Source organism: Camellia sinensis, mitochondrion (genome assembly GCF_055761805.1).
Source record: "Camellia sinensis mitochondrion, complete genome".
NCBI classification, from domain to species: Eukaryota; Viridiplantae; Streptophyta; class Magnoliopsida; order Ericales; family Theaceae; genus Camellia; species Camellia sinensis.
In genome coordinates this window covers 185,001-205,000 of record NC_043914.1, presented here as the reverse complement: position 1 = coordinate 205,000, position 20,000 = coordinate 185,001, and the positions used below count along the sequence as shown (strand labels likewise).

Here is a 20,000-nt window from a genome sequence, read left to right as displayed (position 1 = left end):
CCATTAGCTTTGTTTGAGCAGTACTTTTCGGCTTGACTTGAATGAGTGGAGGAGGCTCTATGCTGATGCGGTCCTAACTCATCTCCCTATCTTGGGATCGGTCCAGACGCTCAGCAATGTTAGCCATGTCGAACTCGTAAGCAACAGAATCAAACTCAGAATCCACAGCTTATGATGAAACTAGATCGACGGAGGAAACGAGCTCTCTTTCAGATCCTTACACTTCGGCTAAAGGAGATTACTCGGCTACAGTTGCTTCCTCTCTTTCACCTGAACCTGCTAAGGTTGGGCGGATTCTTCGGATAAACCTCCTTCATTCTACCTGGGTCTTTTCTGTACCTTCGTTAGCTTCCTATGAAGCCAGTATGCCTCTTTGCACACCTTCCCCCCCATCCAATTCGGTGCCTAGCCTCTTTGTCATAGAGTACATGCGGAGAACCACTTTTAAGCATGAGTTGAGCACTGGTCCTCCAAAGTATGGGCAGTAGTAATGGTTCAAAAAATGCAGGGAGGAGCAGGGAAAGAGCCTGCCCCATCGTCCAAGTACTAAACGGACCTTAAACTAGAGCCAGGAGACAGATCCGAATACCCACACTCGAGGAACAGGCCAACGTAGCTTACGGGGAAGGGGATCAGAAAGACTAAACCGGGAGTGCAGTTACGGTAGCTAGTTTCGTGAGGAAACTCTTTTTTCGCGGGTTCCTTAAAGCAAGCTTTTGGCTGTGCAGATGGAGATCTGTTGAGATCAGCGCTTCCGGCGGTTCAAGGAAGGGAACCGAGACTCCGGGCAAGTCGATCAGAGCAAGGACCAGAGAAAGACGTTAGAGCTAGTACAGGTTTAGTTCCATCTATCTCTTTCGGGAAAAAGGCTAGTTGGGTACGCTCAAAAGTGAAGTCAGTTAGTGGAGCCCGTTACCGTTAGTCAAGTGATTCGCTCAGTAAACGAGTAGAAAAAACCCTTCTTTCAAGTCAAGTGGAAGAAAAAGATAATGCGCTCCCGGAGAACAGAATCTATCCTTTCGGCTCAAGGCTCAGTGCTCGGTAGGTCGTAGATAAAACGGTTAGTTGCGTTACGGGGGGTCGAGGGCTATTTTCCAGAATAGACCTTTAAAGTCAGCCTTTCAAGAGTAGCCCTTCCACAAGCGGATGGAAAAGGGGAAAAGGTACCTGGAGTTCTTGGGCTAATATAGGTCCAGCTGATCAGAGGGAGGAAAGGGCAGAGTGGTTTGATGAATTTACTATTCCTTGCAGTCCTATTCGCTCGTAGAAATAGAACAGAGAGGGTTAAACGAAACCGTTGTTAATGCTTGTAGCTTGCGTGTAGTAAATAAATGCCTCAGGCATTCATTTCTTATGCGGTAAAGACAGAGTCACTGAAGGTATCTGAGGAAGGGAGAGCTACCGAGTCAGTAACCGGTCCGAACAGGCTATCTTCAAAAAACATATCTGTCTAGTCGTCCCAAAAAGCGGTAGCGAAGCTCAGGTGGTAATGCAAGTGCGCGGTGAGCGTAGTAGCCCCCTCCTTGTACAACCAAGCTAGTGAGGGCCTTTAAGCCTGTAAGAAGTAGGGCAGCTTTTTCTCTGGAACAAAGTAGCTCCCTCGGAGAAAGAAGCCCTATCTAAAGGGGGCATCCCTCCATCTCTCTTTTCCTTTATCTTGGATTTATTAACCCCTCTTTTAGTCGAACAGCTCTACCAAAATAGGTCAGTCGAGGACTCGACCGGGTACTCGGCCAGTAGAGTAGATCCACTATAGCTTGCCCTTTCATCGTCTTTCGAGAAGTACACGTAATGTCAAAGAAGGAATGACTATCTAAGTTGGTTAATGCCGGTAAGTTCGAAGAACGAAATCCAAGTTCTATTACGTGTGGGGGCTACCTATTTGGCAATGTTCAAGTTGAAGCTTCTAGTCAGAACGATTAGTTTAAATTCCGGTAGTTGTTTCTGTGGTCCGTGCTCTTAGGCGAAGAGTAAGCTATATTGGGTTAGGACGTAGTGCCAGACTGAAGTCCCACACTTAAGAAATAGCTCAGAAACAACCTCAACATACTAATTAGAGGGTAAAGTAGTAGCTAATCACTAATCAAATAATAGGGAGGAGGAAATAACGGGAAATAATCATAATGGTAAACCAGAGTCACCGGTTGGAGTAAGAATTTTGTGTCGAAACGAAAGTCTCATCTGAGAATTCCAGTCTATGATGGGTGGAATAAGCCTCTGGATGATGGTTTTTTTATCTTCAAACCCATCTCTTGCATGGGTTGATTCACTGTAATGGGTTTGGTCATCTACTCTGTATTAATGAAATTGAAGGAGGGTAACGGTATCTCTGCGGCAGAGAAAGAATGGATCTTTGGGATAAAATCTGCACAAATCTCCGGACCCGGTAATGAAAATACCTAAATTACTCATTTTTGTAAGATTTTTCAACAATGAATAATCTGAGTTTCTGGGGTTTTCTTTCTTTTACAGGAAAATTACGGTTTAGGATGTGTCGAAAAAGCGATCAATGGATCTTCGGTTGCTTCATGGGGTTGCGTACGGGCATCCGTGGTTCGGTAGATGGGGGTAAAGATTCTGCCATGGAAGCTTTGGAGTGACCGAAAACAATTACGACAGAGCAATCGACATTCTTAGTTCAATTGAACTTGATAAGATCATCCAAGATTTCAGTAACACGAACCGATGCAGAGAAATCAAGCAAGTCATTCGTTATTACCAAGATTTGAGTGAGACCCAATTGATCACAATCAGAGATCTTCTCAGAGTCATGCTTACTCTCAAATCCCAAGCTCCTGCGCAGAGGAAATCGATCATGGCTACCGCTCTTTTCTACTTCTTCAAGACTTTCAACCAGAAGAGCCCTGCAAAACAAGGATCTTGTGAGAGAAAAATCTGTGAAGTCAATACTGCAATCGCTAATATGGATAGCAGATGGCCTGCAAGAAGATTAGAATATGCAGCACAAATCATTGTTAATGCATTGAAAGAAAAGAAAGAAAACAAGTTTAGCCATGGCGGGATGAGTCGGCAGGAAGTGCAAGACGCAGCTCGGCTGCACATTGGTGATACGGGTTTGCTAGACTATGTGCTGAAATCGATGAATAATGTAATCGTTGGAAGTAACATTGTCTGTCGTGCTGTGAACCCATCAACTCGGGGAATACACGATTCATGAGCTTGGTAATTGTGTTCTGATCAATGAACCGGAACCTGAAATAGTTCCTGAGCCACTTCCAGTACCTGCTCTAGCGCCTGGGGCTGATGTTTACAGTGATGTCGTCTACTTGTATACAAATGTACTATTGGGTTACCCGGAATCAGAATTGGTTGAGTTGGCGACTCGGGCAATTTAGGACAGCAAGCACTTTGTGAAGGAGTGGCCATTTAAGGATGAAGATGATCAATTTCTGAGATTCATTTGCCGATTGATGCCAAGTTCAAGAGAGCTAAAATATGAGTTTACGAGGGGCCTGGTGAGCTTATAGTGGTTCCACCGTATGCTACAGTTGGTGAGCTGAAGGAAGCAGTACAGAGTGCAATGAGGGATACTTACTGTATTATGGAACAGAACAGGTTGTGGTAACTGATATTGAAGACATGGAGGGAATGGAGGATGAGGAGGTTCTATTTGGCGCAGTTCAGTCAGGTTCGGAAGTTTGGGTGAGAGGGATTGGGATGGATTTGGACACTGACTTGAAGTATGAAGGTGAAGTTGACAATTTGACAGTGAGATGCGAATGTGGGGCCCGAGATGACGATGGAAATAGGCCATCCTCTCCTACTTCAATGAAGGCATCGAGTGATTTCTTAAGTAAGGCGCATCCATCGCTCGGGATGGAGGTTGCTTTTTCTTGACTGTAAGCTGCTTTCTTAGTTGTAGAAATCCATCACTAGTCTTTCACAACGAATAGACACCAACCATCATATGTGAATACGGTACGTACTGCTTGCCCTCTTCTCTTGCTTTCCATTTTTCGTAATGTGCATTTAAGGACTTTTTCCCTTGTATAGACTCTTTCATAGAGAGAGATGAGTGAGAGAGCCGACCGGACCTCTAATAAGATAAGCCAAATTTTCCTTCACTGCAACAAAGGCTTACCCCACAGATTCGCCATCAGCATATCCATAAGTAGTACTTTGTCTGCAATCGGTAACTTAATTAAGTCTGAAAGATGGCACTCCTTTCATAAGAACTCCCTTCTGATATTATACGGAGGCATTAGTTAACCCGGTGTATTCGTAGCGATAAGGCCACTAAGGTCCACCCCTTCTTCTTTTTCTGTTACGAAAAATATGTCCTCATCCTCGGCCAGAGGTACCTCTGCGATCCATAGCCCTAGAAAAGTGAAAGACTATCGGTGTAAAGACTCTCAGCTAGTCGGGAAAACCCCTCTATATTTTCAAGTCCCATTCCATTGGTCGGCTCCCTCAACAAGGGGTTCGGAATTCTTTCTTTCTCTTCCGGCCCTTTTAAGTCCAACTGCTCAGATAGCAAAATCGTAAGGTTCACAGTCTGAATCTCTTACCTTATTCTCTCTTGGTAAGAGAAAAAAGTCCTATCCTTCAGGGCAGTCCTTGCGGAAGTTGGTGCTTAGCTTAGCCGTCCAATCGTGAAGTGAAGTTATCATAAGCGGATTTAGGGCTGGCTTCTTCCTGAGCTCTAGTTCAGTTCCTCGGATTGAGATAGAGAGCCTACCGACCCCTTCCCTTACTCAATAGGACTAGCTATAGAAAAAGTTTATATAGATAAAGTCAGGTGTGAATGATTGGCTTGTCTAAGGCTGACCGTACCTAGTGCTTTGCTTAGTTAGTCGTCTTTGCTTTGGAAAGCGAGAAAGATGATGTTGGAAAGCGGTTAGGAAGCAGCTCCTTATAAATAACCAAACCAGGGGCACTGACTTTCATTCCCGAAGGCTAGGCAGCAAGTGCAGAAAGGACTTCAGGGGAGGACTCATTTATGTGAGAAACGATCTTATGAAAGATATTTTACGGATTCGATTACAGCATATGACAGATGCTTTAGTTTACTTTATATCTGGTTATTCTAATAGGTAATTCCTCTTTCTTTCGGTCTTACGATCCGCTTAGTTCTAGTAGAAGCTGTTCCGGTCATCGTAACATCAGTCGGCGATTCCATTCCTGCTCCTTTGAATGAGAAGAGGCCGTTCTTTAGACCTTTGAAAAGTCGTTTAGTTGCCCATATCCCTGATGGGAAGGAGAGGTGACTTGAGAGTCGGGTTCCTAAGAAATGCCTGAAAATAGAAGGTCCTCTTCTCGCACAAGAGAACTCCCCCGAATAGAGATCTTGTCCTGCTCGGTTTCCAGTGCTTCTAGTAAGCTAAGCGTTGGAACTTTTTCTAGGAGAGGAACCTTAACTAGAACCCGGAACCGAAGGAGATGCTTCTTGTCTTCTTTCGATCATCAATCGGTTGAATAAGATATTTATTACTGCCCTTAAGCCGGGTAAAAGGTATTGAAGAACTTTCGAATCACTTGCTGGTGCTTTAGTTGATCCTAGTGAGGAAGGGGTCTTACTCTGCCAACACGGCTTTCGTGAAAGCTCAGGAAGTAGGGGAAGCTAACCCAGCAGTTGCAGTTCCGTGTTCCTATTGGGAAGCGGATGTCACTAGTCCTGGTAGTCTGTCCCCTCTAGTGGTCCTAGCCAGTCCAGTTTCAGCAATGAAGGCCCGCAGCAATCAAGGGCACCAACAGCTGTTCGATAGTCCAATCGTCAAGGTTTCGTCCAATCCTGAGCTCTCAACAGGCCTAGCTAGCTGCCTTAGAAGAAGAAGAAATGAAACCGAGGCTCGCACAGCACTAAGAGTAAGTAAGAGAGGGTCCGCAACTCTCGTTGAAAGAGGGATTAGCTATCCGCTTATATCCGATCATCAACTGTGCAACAAGCAGTTCCAGCTGATCCATCCCTTCTCCCTCACGTCACTTTAGTTCATCCTAGTTCTAAAGAAAAGAAAGGTTCTCTTGCTCGCTACTGGCTTGGTACTGGTCCTATGTGAGCCAACCAGTCAGTCTTCCGGTTCTTCCGATCCTATTAGTAAGTCAGTCTTATCAGCGAGTGGGAAAAGCGATAGGGAAAGAATGTTTAATTATATTAAGAAGAAGACAGAAGTTCTCTTCACCCAAGAAGCCTGGGCGCCGGGGCTTAGACAGCAAGGAAGTTAGCATAGGCATCTCGTGACCCAACGAAACTGGTGACCCGGGTTCAAGCTCTGAAACCTGCTTTCGTGTATTCCTTCGCCCCCCCCACAGCCTTCGGGGTCAAATCAGGAAAGGGATTGACCACAGCACTATGCAAGCTGTTCCGCGATTAATCTTCTTGACCTAAGGCATGGGGTTTCCTTCGTCACCGTCCTTTGGAACTCTCTTTGCTGTCCTGCTCTTGCAATAACCGGTGGTGGCCTTGTAAAAGTCTCCGCTCTTTTGGTGCTATCATCGTATAATCATCGTATATATTTAAGATCACGTTTCTAATTATTAATTTATTAATATAAGTGCGAAAGGATTGTAGGCTAGATTCAAGGTATGCCTAAAGGCCATATGGTTGATTGATTCTACTCCACTTTCCAGATTGGGTTGGTGTTCAGTCTACCGAATTTATTAGTACAAGATCGAAAGCTTTGCATTCCAAGTGAGATGCCCAAGAGAAAAGGAAGGAGGGGAATCTATAAAGAAAATAATGAATGAAAAAGCGTGACGAGAATCCTAAGATTCTCTAGATTTGATCCTGATCGGGCCATTACGAGGACCTTCCAAGGGACAGGATCCCAGGTTCCGTAAGGGGTCGTTTTTGTGGCCGCGTCAGGGCGGGGGCGCAGTTGCGCATCGAGTAGCAAAGGGTGTCGCGGAAGCCCATGAGGTAGGCGAAAGCCTCGGCCTCTAAATTGGAAGCTTAAAAATGCAAAACCATGCGTCGACTCTTTCCTCCACTCCTGACTGTGTCACCGATCAGGTGCAAACGCCGCTTATCGGCAAATCTACCTCGAAAAGAGGGGATCTCCTATTATGTAAAGGATCTAGTAGGTTGGGTAGCTTTTGCTATCTTTTTTTCCATTTGGATTTTTTATGCTACGAAGCAAAGTAAAATTCTTTTTCTAGAAGGGTTCTTCCTTACTTTTGGGGCAGTGGAACAAGTGCCAAGCGACCCCTGGCATTTCCCTATAACCATAGAAACGGAAGTTCTTGCCCTTTATTTAATCTTGCTTCTCTTTATAGTATCGGGCTTCATCCATTTAAAAAGTTTTTCGAAAGAACTTACTCATGCCACTTCTTTCGAAAGAACTTGCTTCTTTTGTCTTTTCCTCTTTATAATTATCCAATTTCAGTTTTCGGTCGCCTACTGCGATATTCGAGCCGGTTCTCCAGCAATTTCTTTGAATTCTGCTGATCCGGAGATTCCACCGGAAACCGGCATGCCTCAAGGCGCACCCGGGCATGAAATCCGGCACCCGATCCCGCCGGATATTCCCCGGCTAGACCAGCCCTTAATAACAGATCAAGAGCGTTTCATAGAGCTAGCGCCTTCAGATTTATTTTCTGGGTCATAACCGGATAACGGACTTGGCGGGATTCGCCGGCCGGTTAGAAAGGGCCGTTCCGATAGAAAGGAATATAGAAGCTGCTTTGGTCTTCGATGGCTATGCTCCCGATCGAATCAGGTTTCGGATAAACGAAATCAGGGGAATCCTCTTTACCCATCCTACTAGGATGCTCCCTTTATCGGAACAAACCCTTGACCGATACTTAATGGAGATCCAAACGAATGGAACGCGGCAGAGCGCTCCTTATATGCGGGTAGTACACGCCATTCGGAATAATAAAATTATTCTTTAGGGAATCCCTTCTCTGAATCGTTCGTAACAAGGTAGCCGTAGGGGAACCTATGGCTACAAAATAAAAAAAAATTGCTTTTTCTTCTTTCTTTTTTTTCCGGTATGCCGCTCCGCGAGCAAGGAGCGAGAGAACCAAGTGGGCTGTGGTGATGTCAGAATTTTCACCTATTTGTATCTATTTAGTGATCAGTCCGCTAGTTTCTTTGATCCCACTCGGTGTTCCTTTTCCATTTGCTTCCAATAGTTCGACCTATCCAGAAAAATTGTCGGCCTACGAATGTGGTTTCGATCCTTCCGGTGATGCCAGAAGTCGTTTTGATATACGATTTTATCTTGTTTCAATTTTATTTATTATCCCTGATCCGGAAGTAACCTTTTCCTTTCCTTGGGCAGTACCTCCCAACAAGATTGATCCGTTTGGATCTTGGTCCATGATGGCCTTTTTATTGATTTTGACGATTGGATCTCTCTATGAATGGAAAAGGGGTGCTTCGGATCGGGAATAACCTATAGTGATAGGGCAAAAATCGGGGGGAAGGACAAAGGAAAGAGCGATGCCTACATTAAATCAATTGATTCGTCATGGTAGAGAAGAAAAACGGCGCACGGACCGTACTCGAGCTTCGGATCAATGTCCCCAGAAGCAAGGAGTACGCCCGCGTGTTTCAACGAGAACACCGAAAAAACCTAATTCAGCTCTACGTAAGATAGCCAAAGTACGGTTGAGCAATCGACATGATATATTTGCTCACATTCCAGGCGAAGGTCATAATTCGCAGGAGCATTCTATGGTCTTAATAAGAGGAGGTAGAGTGAAAGATTCGCCAGGTGTGAAATCCCATTGTATTCGAGGAGTCAAGGATTTGCTGGGAATTCCGGATCGAAGAAGAGGCAGATCCAAATATGGTGCGGAAAAACCCAAATCGATATGAATGGAAGATGCCTCTGGAACTTCTTTTTCTCGGTCAGTCGAGGGAACAACCACAACTCACTAGAATTCTTCACTACTCCTACAGGCTTGACGGAGTTAAGCTGTCTGGAGTCGAATGTAAAAAAAATAAGATTCCCTTTCCTTCCGCCAGTATCTTCTGGATTTCAGATAGTTCATCTTTGAGTAGTAGTAATTCGAGTCATTTTAATCCGACCGCTAATTGGAATGATTCACTTAGTGAACCCACGACGACTACTATTAACGATTATAGTTTTCAATCATCCGGCACTCAGGGTTCTTCTCATGGTATTTTTGAGGATCATCCGGGTCTTCACCCTTCCAGTGAACGTATAATAGAGCTTCAATCTGATATACACGAGAGGGGGAGTTGATGATTAACAGGAGTCCCGAAGATGTTATGGTTGCGGCCGAAGCTTTACATGCGGAAAGCGAAAATATCCCTTTTCTTGAGTCCCTTTTGAAGAATTTGACCATAAACGGAGTACAAGGTGAAGCCTATACGGATGCTCTGGATCTAGCGGGAGGAAATTGAGAGAAACCGGCTCCAGTGCACAAGGCGGAAGAGTAGTAGGGATAGAAGCGATTGTATTTCCGTCTTTAGCCGTGGGAATGCTCGCGTGGTGGGGGATCCTAACGGGACAAGCCATTATGGTGACAGAGACCATATCCCTATTAGACCCGGAAAGCCTCCAAGTAGCTAAGGAGGTACTTTCAGAGGGAGCATCCTCATTAGGGGAAGCGGACGCGACCTTGAAGGAGCAGAAGTACTTGGGAGCAGCGGCCATAGGCGCAGTGGCTGTAATAGGACTACTCGTGGGAGCCGCATCTACGTCTGGATAAAGAAAATAGATTCTTAGTTGCGATACGAACTGATGGTTAGGAAGAATACGGAGTAGCCCTTTGTCTTCCAACGTCGTAACCTAGTCCCCGTACTTAGCATTTTGGTTGCAACCCTCTTTCTTCATTATCAAGTGGGTCCATTATAAAAGGAATCCAGTTGGTAGTATGTCTTCATGAGCAAAGGGGGTCTGGGCTTCTAAATAGGGATCGGGCGGTTCGGGATCAAATCAAACAAAGCTTCACCTTAACTACGTACAAGGTACCTGTGAAAGCCCTGCCAACCGTTGACTGGGGTGGACGCATGCACTCGCAACACAAAAGACAAGACGAAGACGCTCCATATGATGGCTTTCTATCCCGTGCACTAGCAGCATACAGAGCCGGTTCCCTACAACATTGAATCTGTTTTGATAGACTTTTTTGAAAAAGGATTACAATAAGGCTATTCCTGTCGTAAAAGCCAATCAAAAAATAATAAGTTTTACTTAAAAGTGATAAAAGCTGCCAAGTAGGAGAAGCAGCCAAGGAAGGAGAAGAAGCTCTTCCCCCTTTAACAGAAAAAGAGACTGCAGAAGTGCTCAGGGTCTTGAAGAAGAAGAAGAGTGAGTACGATGTCGTCGAGCAGCTGAAGAAGACTCCAGCTCATATCAACATTCTCTCGCTGCTCCTTACTTCAGACAAACACAGGGACGCTCTGCTCTCCATTCTGAAAGAAGCACATGTCCCGAATGACATTTCTCCAGATGCACTCCAGAACATGGTGGGAATAGTTATGTCCCCCAATGTTATCTCCTTCTCAGATGACGAGATTCCAGGCGATGGAACCGGCGGAATTGCCCAATCCTATCTTTCCTTCTTTCCAAGCAGGCGAGTAGGCAGTTAGCAAAACAACTTCCACTTTCAAGTAGGCGGTTGGCTAATATTCATAGCTCCTTCTGTACAGCAGTTCAAGCAGGCAGTTGGACTCTTTATTAGGAAATCGCTAGGATAGGAACAACTACGTTGAGCTATGAACTACCTATAGCTCGGATAATGATACAACTGCTATAATAGATGCTATAGAGCAGCTATCAAAGCGAGACAACTCCACTCCTATAGAACAGCTATAGCGATACACTTGCTAAAGTGAGACAGCTCTGATCTACGACCACCCTGCTCTACTTGTCGAGAAGAAAGAACTCGCAAGGAAACCTTCCCAGCAAAACAAACACAACCAAAAACACGAGGAGAAATAGGAAAGACAGGTGAGTCAGGTGGTGGGACATGAAAAAGTATAGAGCAGGCAGCCCATTGTGTGGCGATCAAGCGTCCTTCGTCAAGTGCGGCATATCTCTACAGTTGATCGACGTTTCCTTCTCCTATCTCAGTGCAGTTTGTTAACGATGCGGCATACGAAACTGATAGCACAAAGTCGGTACCATTGACTGAACACAAACACAAGATCAATCAAGTCTCACATGTGAACGAAATCGAGAGGGAAGAGCATGGATGCTAGCAGCACCGGAAGTTCTCGTTCAGTATGAAGTTGAATGCAAGCCTATGTCCATCTCGTGTAGTTGAAGAGGGAAACCAACCCGCGACAAACTATACTTGAATAGTTTGATACACTCCGAGGGCAAAGAGTCCTCTGCGCCTTCCTTCTCCCTTCATTCCACACGTACCTGTTCTTCCTTCTAGATGGCGAGATGCACTGCCTTATCTTTTTCTTTCATATTATCCAGTGGATAGGTTGACGTGACACCTTACTACATTAATTCATCACAGACTCAAGTGGAAGATCAAACGCGGGATTGGACGGATGGCACCTTCCTTCATACAGGATCGATTTCTCGATCAAGTGTTGTCTCGCCTATGGGTGAAATCACTAAAGCCTATTTCCCCAAAAGAGGCATCAAATTTCGAGAAAGATTTGTCTCATATAGCGGGAAAACCAGTCAACATGAATTTCCCTTATAGCGACATGTCAGAAATGGAAAACTTTGATCTCGCCATGGCCAAAATCACTACTTTACTTTTTGGCATCTTTCAGGGGTCGTTCCTTAAGGGAAATCGAGTTTAGGCCAAAATCACGGGATCAATGATGTAAGTTTCGCGCATAGGTGGGAAAAACCTTCTCCTGACTGACCGGACCAATGCATGGAGAGAGTCTTCTGCTCTGATCATGCCACGGAAGAACTACTCTACTACGGAAACTTGACCTAAGCTGCTCTTTCTTCCTGGCAAACTACTCCGGGGACTAGAGCAAGGGTGGTGGGCGGGATAGGCTAGGCTGAAGACGGAGTAGCATCAGTCAACTTCCTTTCTTTGACCATACCATAGGATCAATTGTAAAAAAGTATGCCGCACCATGAGCATCTACGCTGCCTGAAAGAAGGAAAGAGCCTACCCCACATCTCTTTATCCAGAACGGTGTAACTAACGGGCCTGTGTAACTCATTCATCACGGTTGACGGGGCAATCCTTCCTAGGAGAGTGTGCTACTCCTTCCTAAGCCTTTTTGGAGTGAACTATAGTGGGTTGCGTTCTCGCTTCGTGTGCTTTTATCGCTGACAAGTCCTTTCCTACCTTTTGATCCCAAAAAGTGTAAAGAAAATAAAGATTGGGCTATTCTGTAGCGTACTTTCTCGATCGAATTGCCATCAAATCGTAGAAAAATTCTTACACATCGTGAGAGCTAGTCATTGGCTTCGTTAGCCGACTATATTAAAGAAATTGGATATCTGCCCAGACATTGTGAAAGATTTCATAGATAAGGTTGCCCTCTATCTATCTGAACGATACCTCTTGTGATGGTGCTACATCTCGCATGTACTTTCTTTTGACCTCACCTACCGCCCATGCCTGGGGGAAAGATCTAAGTTCTGGTCACATACTCGTTTTCACACATACGTTTTGAAAAGTTCTCCTAATAGCATTCGACGAAACGGCAACTCTTGCAGGGTATTATGGTAAAAAAAAAGCTTCATCCGCGGGTATTAGGACAACATAAATCTGTGACTGACGACATTGATGAATCGAACCTATAGCAATGCCGCTCTCCTTGCCCGCCCCATCCGCCCTTAGTCAGCTAACCAAGAATCAAAGGAATTTGCCCTTTCATCCGGATTTTCCTTCTGAGATTGGTTTTCCCTCCCTGACTCTGGGCTGGGTCGAGATCTTGGTCCATGGGCCCATTCTCAATTAGTCTTCCTGGACTATGTTTCTTACCCACCCGAACCACCCCTGCTAGCATAAAAACAAGAAAGTTCGGGCAGCGAGTCACATGTTGGAATGTCAGGATGTGGAATTTAGTTATTGAGATTAGATTAGTGATTAGTCACACCTACCGTCACCTATATTGGTCAGGTTAAGCAGCTGACTTCGCCCCAAGAGACTAGGAGAGTTGCATGTGATCAATTGTAAACAAGCTCTTGTACACCCATCTTCAAAGCCCGTCCCAATGTTGATAAGGCTTCAAGAGCAGTTACTAAGGAAGTGAAGTAAAAATACGCTAGTTAATCTGAGGTATGAGAGAGAAGCTCTGCTAGGGTTTCTGGTTTTGTGATGGGCGAGCGTTCGACAGGGGGTTCTTTTTCGACGGAAGAGGCTGATCTGTTGCTTCGGAGTAAGAAGAAGGTAAAAATGGCGGGGATTTCTTCGCCTCTGCGAGCAGATGCGGTTATGGAGGATAGTGCTCCTCTTAATTCGAATGGTGGAGTTGGCTGGTTCCGAAGCACAATCTGAGGTTCCTAGGGAGTCGTATTTGTCGAAGTTGACTAAGTTTGAGTCGAATTCTACTGAATTGGATGGAGATTGTGATTTGGAGAGTAAGGATAGTGATTCTGCTGATGATTCTGATTCGGATGATGAGATCGCTGGGGATTTTGCTGAGGTTAGGGTTTCTCTGTCTAAAGAGGAGAAACGGCGGTTGAGGTTACCATGGCGGAATGCGCTGATTGTGAAATTGTTAGGTAAGTCCGTTAGCTTTCCGTTTATGTGTGATCGTTTACAGCAGATGTGGGGAGCTATGGGAGATGTGAAGGTTGTGGATCTGGGATCGGATTTCTTTTTGGTAAGGCTTTCCAATAGAGATGATTATGATCATGTGCTTTTTGATGGTCCCTGGGTTATTGCGGGGCATTATTTGTCTATTCGGAAATGGCGTCCAGAATTTCGTCCCTCGGAGGCGTCTATATCCACCATTGCTGCGTGGGTGCGTTTGCCTGAAATTCCGATTGAATACTTTGATGAGGAAATCTTGAAGAAAGTTGGTAATATCATTGGACGTACGATTAAAGTGGATTTGAATACAATTCTGGTGAAGAGAGGGAAGTTTGCGCGTTTATGTGTTGAAATTGACCTTCGGAAACCTTTGCGTTCGAGAGTCTTGATTGGTTCGCGATGGCAGCGTGTGGAGTATGAAGGTATACATTTTTTTTGTTTTTCGTGTGGACGTTTCGATCTATGGGCTTTCTTTATTTAGTAAGGAGCTTTGTTAAAGAGATCGGAGAGGGGATATACTTGTAACAACGAAAGAAAAAAGGTTCTCTTTTTAAGCAATGGGGTGAATTCTGAATTCAAGAGGATTAGATTAGTTGTTTACTTTTATAGAAGCTAAGGCAAGAAGTAAATCGCTTTCAGTATCTCTTGCTTCTTTGGTTAGTTCAGTACGAGTGGCAGGCGCAAACTGGCACAGGCAATATATATATAATAATAATAAATAGGCGATTGAAGTAATAAAGTCAAGCTTTTGCCAGAGGATGAGTCTTTCAAGTATCGGTAGCATTCCCTTTATCAAAGTCTAGTACGCTAGGGACTGTCTGAAAGTGAAAGGCATCATTGGTAGGCGGCCAAGCGAACATTCCTGTGTGATTGGGGATAGGTAGGCGCAGTTAATCGACAATAGGGCAATTCGTTAATAGATATCTGTATAATGACTACCTCTTCTGAAGCCATACCGCGAATCTCTTGTCTTCTGGTAAACGGTCGGAATCAGTCCACGTTAAAAAAGCCTTCTTTTAAAGAGATCCCTTCCATCGGTCGTATCTGCCCTGTCTCAATCGGTCGAGCTGTCGTCCTGTATCGGTAGAAACTCTATCAATCGGTCTGGTCTGATCTTTCCATTCCCGGTCGCATCTGTTCTATTTAGCCAATCCCTTGCTGCTTGCTTCACCCCGCCCTGCCTGGTCATCGGTCGTACCCTATCGTCGAATCTGGAATCGAATCTGTGTCGGCATCTGTCCCACTGGCTGTTGAAGGTGCTGGCTGATGAAAGACATCCCCAGAATGCCCCCCTTTCGTGCCTATCTCACTTGTTTACAGCTCTTATGGGTCTTTTAGCGCTGCTTTCACATGATGCAATATCTGGGCCTCCTAGACCTGCTCTCTCGCCCAAGCCTCATAGCATTCATATTCCAAGCACTAAGTATTCCCTGCCTGCTCAAATGCGTCAATCCGCCTATCTGTACTCTTTCCCTCGCATAGAGAGCTCTAGTAGTTCTTGGTAGGAGGGAACTAATACCGTAGATAAGGTTCATTGCTATTTGCTCTCCCACTACGCTAGCACTTAAGAGACTATCTTAGCCGGATCACAATAAGGAATCTCCAAAGCAGTACTGCGGTACCAGTCCACGACTACCATTTATGTAACTGAACTTCCCTGCCCCCTGTCCACTCAGTCTCCTTTTCGGACTTCAGGAGCATTGAGTAAAGGGAGGCACGGGGGCGGGAAGATATACTCATTCAAAGGGAAAGCGCACCCCTCTATTTATTCTCACAAACAAGAAGAAGAGCTAGTGGAATGGACCCTTTCCTCATGCCAGTGGGGGAAAGAAAAGAGGCCCACTACGAGAGGAGAGAGTGATTCAGCTGCTAACAAGCGCAGGTTTTTCATTAAATGAATGGTTATTCGGGAAACGTCTGTTGATGAGGAGGTTATACATAGTTAAAAAAGGAAACCTGGGGGCGGATTCCACCTGGGCTCCGTTCGAAGAGACGAATAATGGTCCTTCTCCCTCACATGCTCCTTCCCATGAGCAACTCGGTTGGTTTCGTGAACGAGAGCGCTGATCACCCTCACGCGGGAAGATGAACATTGAAAGGGCTGAAAGGGGGATGTAGATGTTGATTTTGGAGGTCTTAGTTATAATGCCATCGACACGGTTGAGGCTTCTCCTTTTCTTTGGTCCCAACATGACCGACCAAGCGTAACGACCGCAGAAGGTACGGCCGGAGAATTCATCTCCAAGTCAACAGCATGTCGGACAGGTCCTGAGGAGGATATAGCCGAGTGAGTCTCAGACTTGTTCTCCCTTTGGAACTTTCTGGCTAATGACCTGTCGAGGACTCTTCAGTCAAGCGCATCCGAGCAACGAAGGTCGAGCTCCAGAATTCAAACGAGAATGGGGGTGTGAGATCAAAGTGAGACATGGATCGTGTGTTATAATAGGTGACCAGGCCAAGGGACGCTGTCGGAATCGCCCGGTTAAGTCGGACAGCAGTGACTCACTTTCAACCGACAAAGCACTTATTTCCTGCTCTTCCTGTTTGGCCAAGATGTGTTAAACGGAACCTTCTTCAAAAATTTCTCTAAAGATGGAGAATGGGACTACTGGTCTGCTGCTTTGACTTTTTCCAACTACTGTGACGAAAGAAAGCAAGGAAAGTCCGCTTCTTGCAGGTCCCAGGGTAATAAAATTATATTCCTCCAGTCCGGAAGCACTCAAGGCTCTCCTCTTGTCCATCTATTCCATCCTCAGGGGCAGGAGTAATGAACTTCATTGATTCCTCCTACTCCCCACCTATCCGCTCGCCTCGAACCAATGCGAGCCTTCTTTTCTTTGTCTCCCAGTGCCTGGAAAGGCAATGCCTTCGAGGCCAACCTCGATAGAAGCACCAACCGGAGAAGCAGCAGAGAATGGAAGTCCCTCTATTGAGTCTAGCTACAGACTCTTTCTTACTGGCTACCTGAGATAATAGACTCCTTGGATGCTAGCCACTCTAGCTACCCTAGCGACTAGCTTCCTTGTTTGTATAGGGTACTTGCCCGGGCTACTACTTAGGCGTTTAGCTGCTACCGACTCGGTAACTGATTGACTAGTAGTTACTTGCTCCAGTCCTTCAGCAGCCAACTTCAATGAATCTGTACGGACCTTAACCCGGGAAACAAGGGACAAACAGTTCCGTACTGATCCTTTTAGTCACTCACTTCTTTTCTTTAGAGGAGCGGAAAAAGAGGCTTGGAAAGCAGATACGGAAGTCAGAGGCTTACAGTGGCTTAAAAAAAAAAGGACAATACCACTACAAACGGACGTGACTCCGATGGAATATAGTCCCCAAAAAGGGCAGAAACTAAAGGATATCACCGAGGGAAAGGACAAACAAACAGAAGTGACTCCGCTAAAGTCTATAACTTGAGCTAAAGGAAGGAAGTAAAGACTTAGACTCAAAGAGGGCAGAGGGCTTGAAGGAAGGGAGGATAGAGACCCACTTTCTTCGCTTCGTTCAAGGAGACATAAAAGGAAAACTAGAATGAGTGGGGCTAAACCAACGAGTTGAGCTAGAAAGAACTGCCTTAGAAACTAAATACATACGGCAGCGGACCCGGGCTTGAGACCGAGGGGTACTTAAATCAATGGGTGTTGGCGGCTAGCTACCTTGTTGGATTAGTTACTTGCTATAACCCTAGTAGCTGGCTCTAGCCCTTCGAACTGCAACTGCTTCAGCAGGAGCTAACAACTCCTTACTGCCCGGGCGTCGCTTTAGCTACCAACTACTTACCGGCTTGCCCGAGCTCATAGCGCTTAGGATACCTTCAATGACTCGGCTAAGAAACCTCGGATTCCCTATAGAGGGGGAGGGGAAGGAAAAGGGTTGGGTGTATTTAGTAGACAGCTAGCTTCGTTGCTTTAGCAGCTACTGACTCCTTAATGACCGGACTGTTGGATTAGGTACTTGACCTGGCTACTAAACCTTAGAACTAAAGCTGATACCGATTACTAGATAACTGAGCTCCTTACTAGCTATAAAGGAGCTGGCTATAAACCGGAGAACTTCTAGCCGGAGCTAGAAACAAACTTCTTACTTGCCTTGCTCGAGCTCTGGTTCTTGCCGCAGCTACCTTGACTGTGACTCTACCCGGAACCCGGTCTTACCTAGGGATGGGGAGGGAAGGCAGAAAAGAGCAGATTAAGGCAGGGATGGGTGCTTAGGAGTAGTTGGATTAGGCACTTGAGAAAGACCTTCGCGTTGTCCTATAGCTGCAATCCCAGGGGAGGAAACCCCGTCTTTTTGTCCTCAAAAGTCAGTCCCAAGTATGCTTCGTGACTGGATCTAGAAGAAGCTGCCTTCACTGACTCTTCTAAAAACCAAACCCTTGGCTTGCTTCCCTATGGATTGTTAGGGGAGAGAAGAGGGGATTAAGGCAGAGGAGTTGTCTTAGTAGACAGCTAGCTTCGTTGCTTTAGCAGCTTCAGCCGTAGCTGCCAACAACTCCTTACTCGCTCTAGTCGCAGCTAACAACTGATTGAACGAACTCCATTAGTAGAATAGAATGGATCTAGCCCTTCAGCAGCTACAAACTTGTTACTAGCTCTCAACTCCTTACTGACAGGGCAGCTGTATTAGTAACGGGCTCTGGCCCTGGCTTTGGTTCTTAGACTGAAGCTGCGCTATGCCTTCGTTTCGGCGTTTAGCTTCAGCCCAGTGACACATCTTTCAAGACTAGAACAGCAGACGATGTAGCGATCGCTGATTCGTCTTATACCTTGACTTTGCAATTCAGCCACTAACAACTCCTTCACTTGTCAATTCAGTGCCTCCTCATTTTCTTTCACACTTTCAACGAAGACTTCCCGCTAACTAACCTTTAATAGCTTCGCTATCCTAGCCTGCCAACTCCTAGCTACTAGAGCTTTTAGCTCCCACTTTTGACTCTTGCAAGCGATCTATAAAAAGATATCCACAGTTGTATCCGCTGTTAGGTCTTGCTTTTCCTTCATATTCTTCTTTCCCATCTGGATGGGACTGGGAAGCTATTAGTGAGTTCTCCGAGCAGGGAATGGTAGTTCCTATGATAGGGTCGCTTGTAGTTCCTTCTTCTTCTCAGTCCGGATGGGGCTTTGAAACTATGCATTCTCCGATGAGGCTCTTTCGTTAGGAGTTTCATTCCTTGTTCTTAGCCTTCCGAAGGGGACTACTCTTGTTAGGGGACTTTTGCGTAAGCAATTAGGCCTATACTTGGTCACTCGCGGGCAAGCAATGAGAGATCTGGGTGCCGGTAGCTTCTCCGATCCGCGAGTTTAGTTCCTAGTAGAATCTTTTCAGACTCATCCACTGGCTTTTGACTTTGAATTCCACAATTGGATGGATTCTAGTTAGCCTTCAGAAACTCTCATCAAGCCAAAAACTGGCTTTGAAGATTGCTTTCGTAAAGGGTTATGTTGATGCAGTAGCAAAGACTGCCTTATCCCATCATAATTTTTAAATTATACCCTTCATGATCTGACTAAGATTACCGGCCTCATAGTTTTTCATACCAAAAGCCTCCAGCTGATCACAAAGGTTCTTCACCTTAATACAGTAAGAAGAAAGAGCCCCAACTACCCCGCTTCAGGCCATGTTGTTCAGTCTCCAGGCACTGACGCTTACTTGCGGTCGCATGTTCATTAACTTCCCTCAAAGTAAGCCATGCCTTTCTTGGGTCTGTAATGCCCCCATATATGGGGGCGCATCTCATCAGCTACAGACACTATGATCGCATGCATAGCCCTACCAGACCAGAACAATAGCTTCTTACTCGCCACATCCTCCGGTTCACCTTCCGCACCACTAAAAATTATCCAACATTCCTGGCCCATCAAGAAGCACTTTACCTCTTCACTCCAATTTACATAATTTTCGCCATGTTGGAGTGAACGGCACACAATCGACAAGCCAGACATTATTTCCAATGCAAAAAAAAAAGAATTTGACGATCTGATTCTGGAGGAGAATACATGTCCACGAAATTTTCTCAATATCTTATTTCCAGAGGCACTGTTCATCAGGGATCTTGTGCGTATACTCCTGGAATAGCTGAGAGGAAAAATATATACTTATTGGAAACGGTTGGAGCTATGATGTTTGGGATGAATGTACCTCGTTTGGGCAGAAGCTGTGTTGACCGCAACATACTTGATCAATTGCATACCGTCTAAGTTCTTGCTGGAAGCATCCCGGATTACTCTCATTTAAAAGTCTTTGGCTGCTGTTCATATTCTCTTTTTTTTAGTTTCTTTAAAGAAAGCGAGCTCAACGAAACAAGCGAAGCGAGCAGCAGGAGAAGACCGGTAGTAGAAGGTAACAAACTAGAGACTCAGAGAGAGATCAGAAGCGAAACT

At 45.4% G+C, this 20,000-nt stretch overlaps 2 protein-coding genes across 2 annotated transcripts; both read left to right on the top strand.

Moving 5' to 3' along the window:
* Positions 1-7,999: 7,999 nt before the first annotated feature.
* nad3 (NADH dehydrogenase subunit 3) lies at positions 8,000-8,356 on the top strand. The gene has a single exon. The coding sequence runs from the start codon at positions 8,000-8,002 to the stop codon at positions 8,354-8,356; it is 357 nt and encodes a 118-aa protein (YP_009676234.1).
* A 48-nt stretch (positions 8,357-8,404) lies between these two features.
* rps12 (ribosomal protein S12) lies at positions 8,405-8,782 on the top strand. Its single transcript has one exon. The coding sequence runs from the start codon at positions 8,405-8,407 to the stop codon at positions 8,780-8,782; it is 378 nt and encodes a 125-aa protein (YP_009676233.1).
* Positions 8,783-20,000: the final 11,218 nt, after the last annotated feature.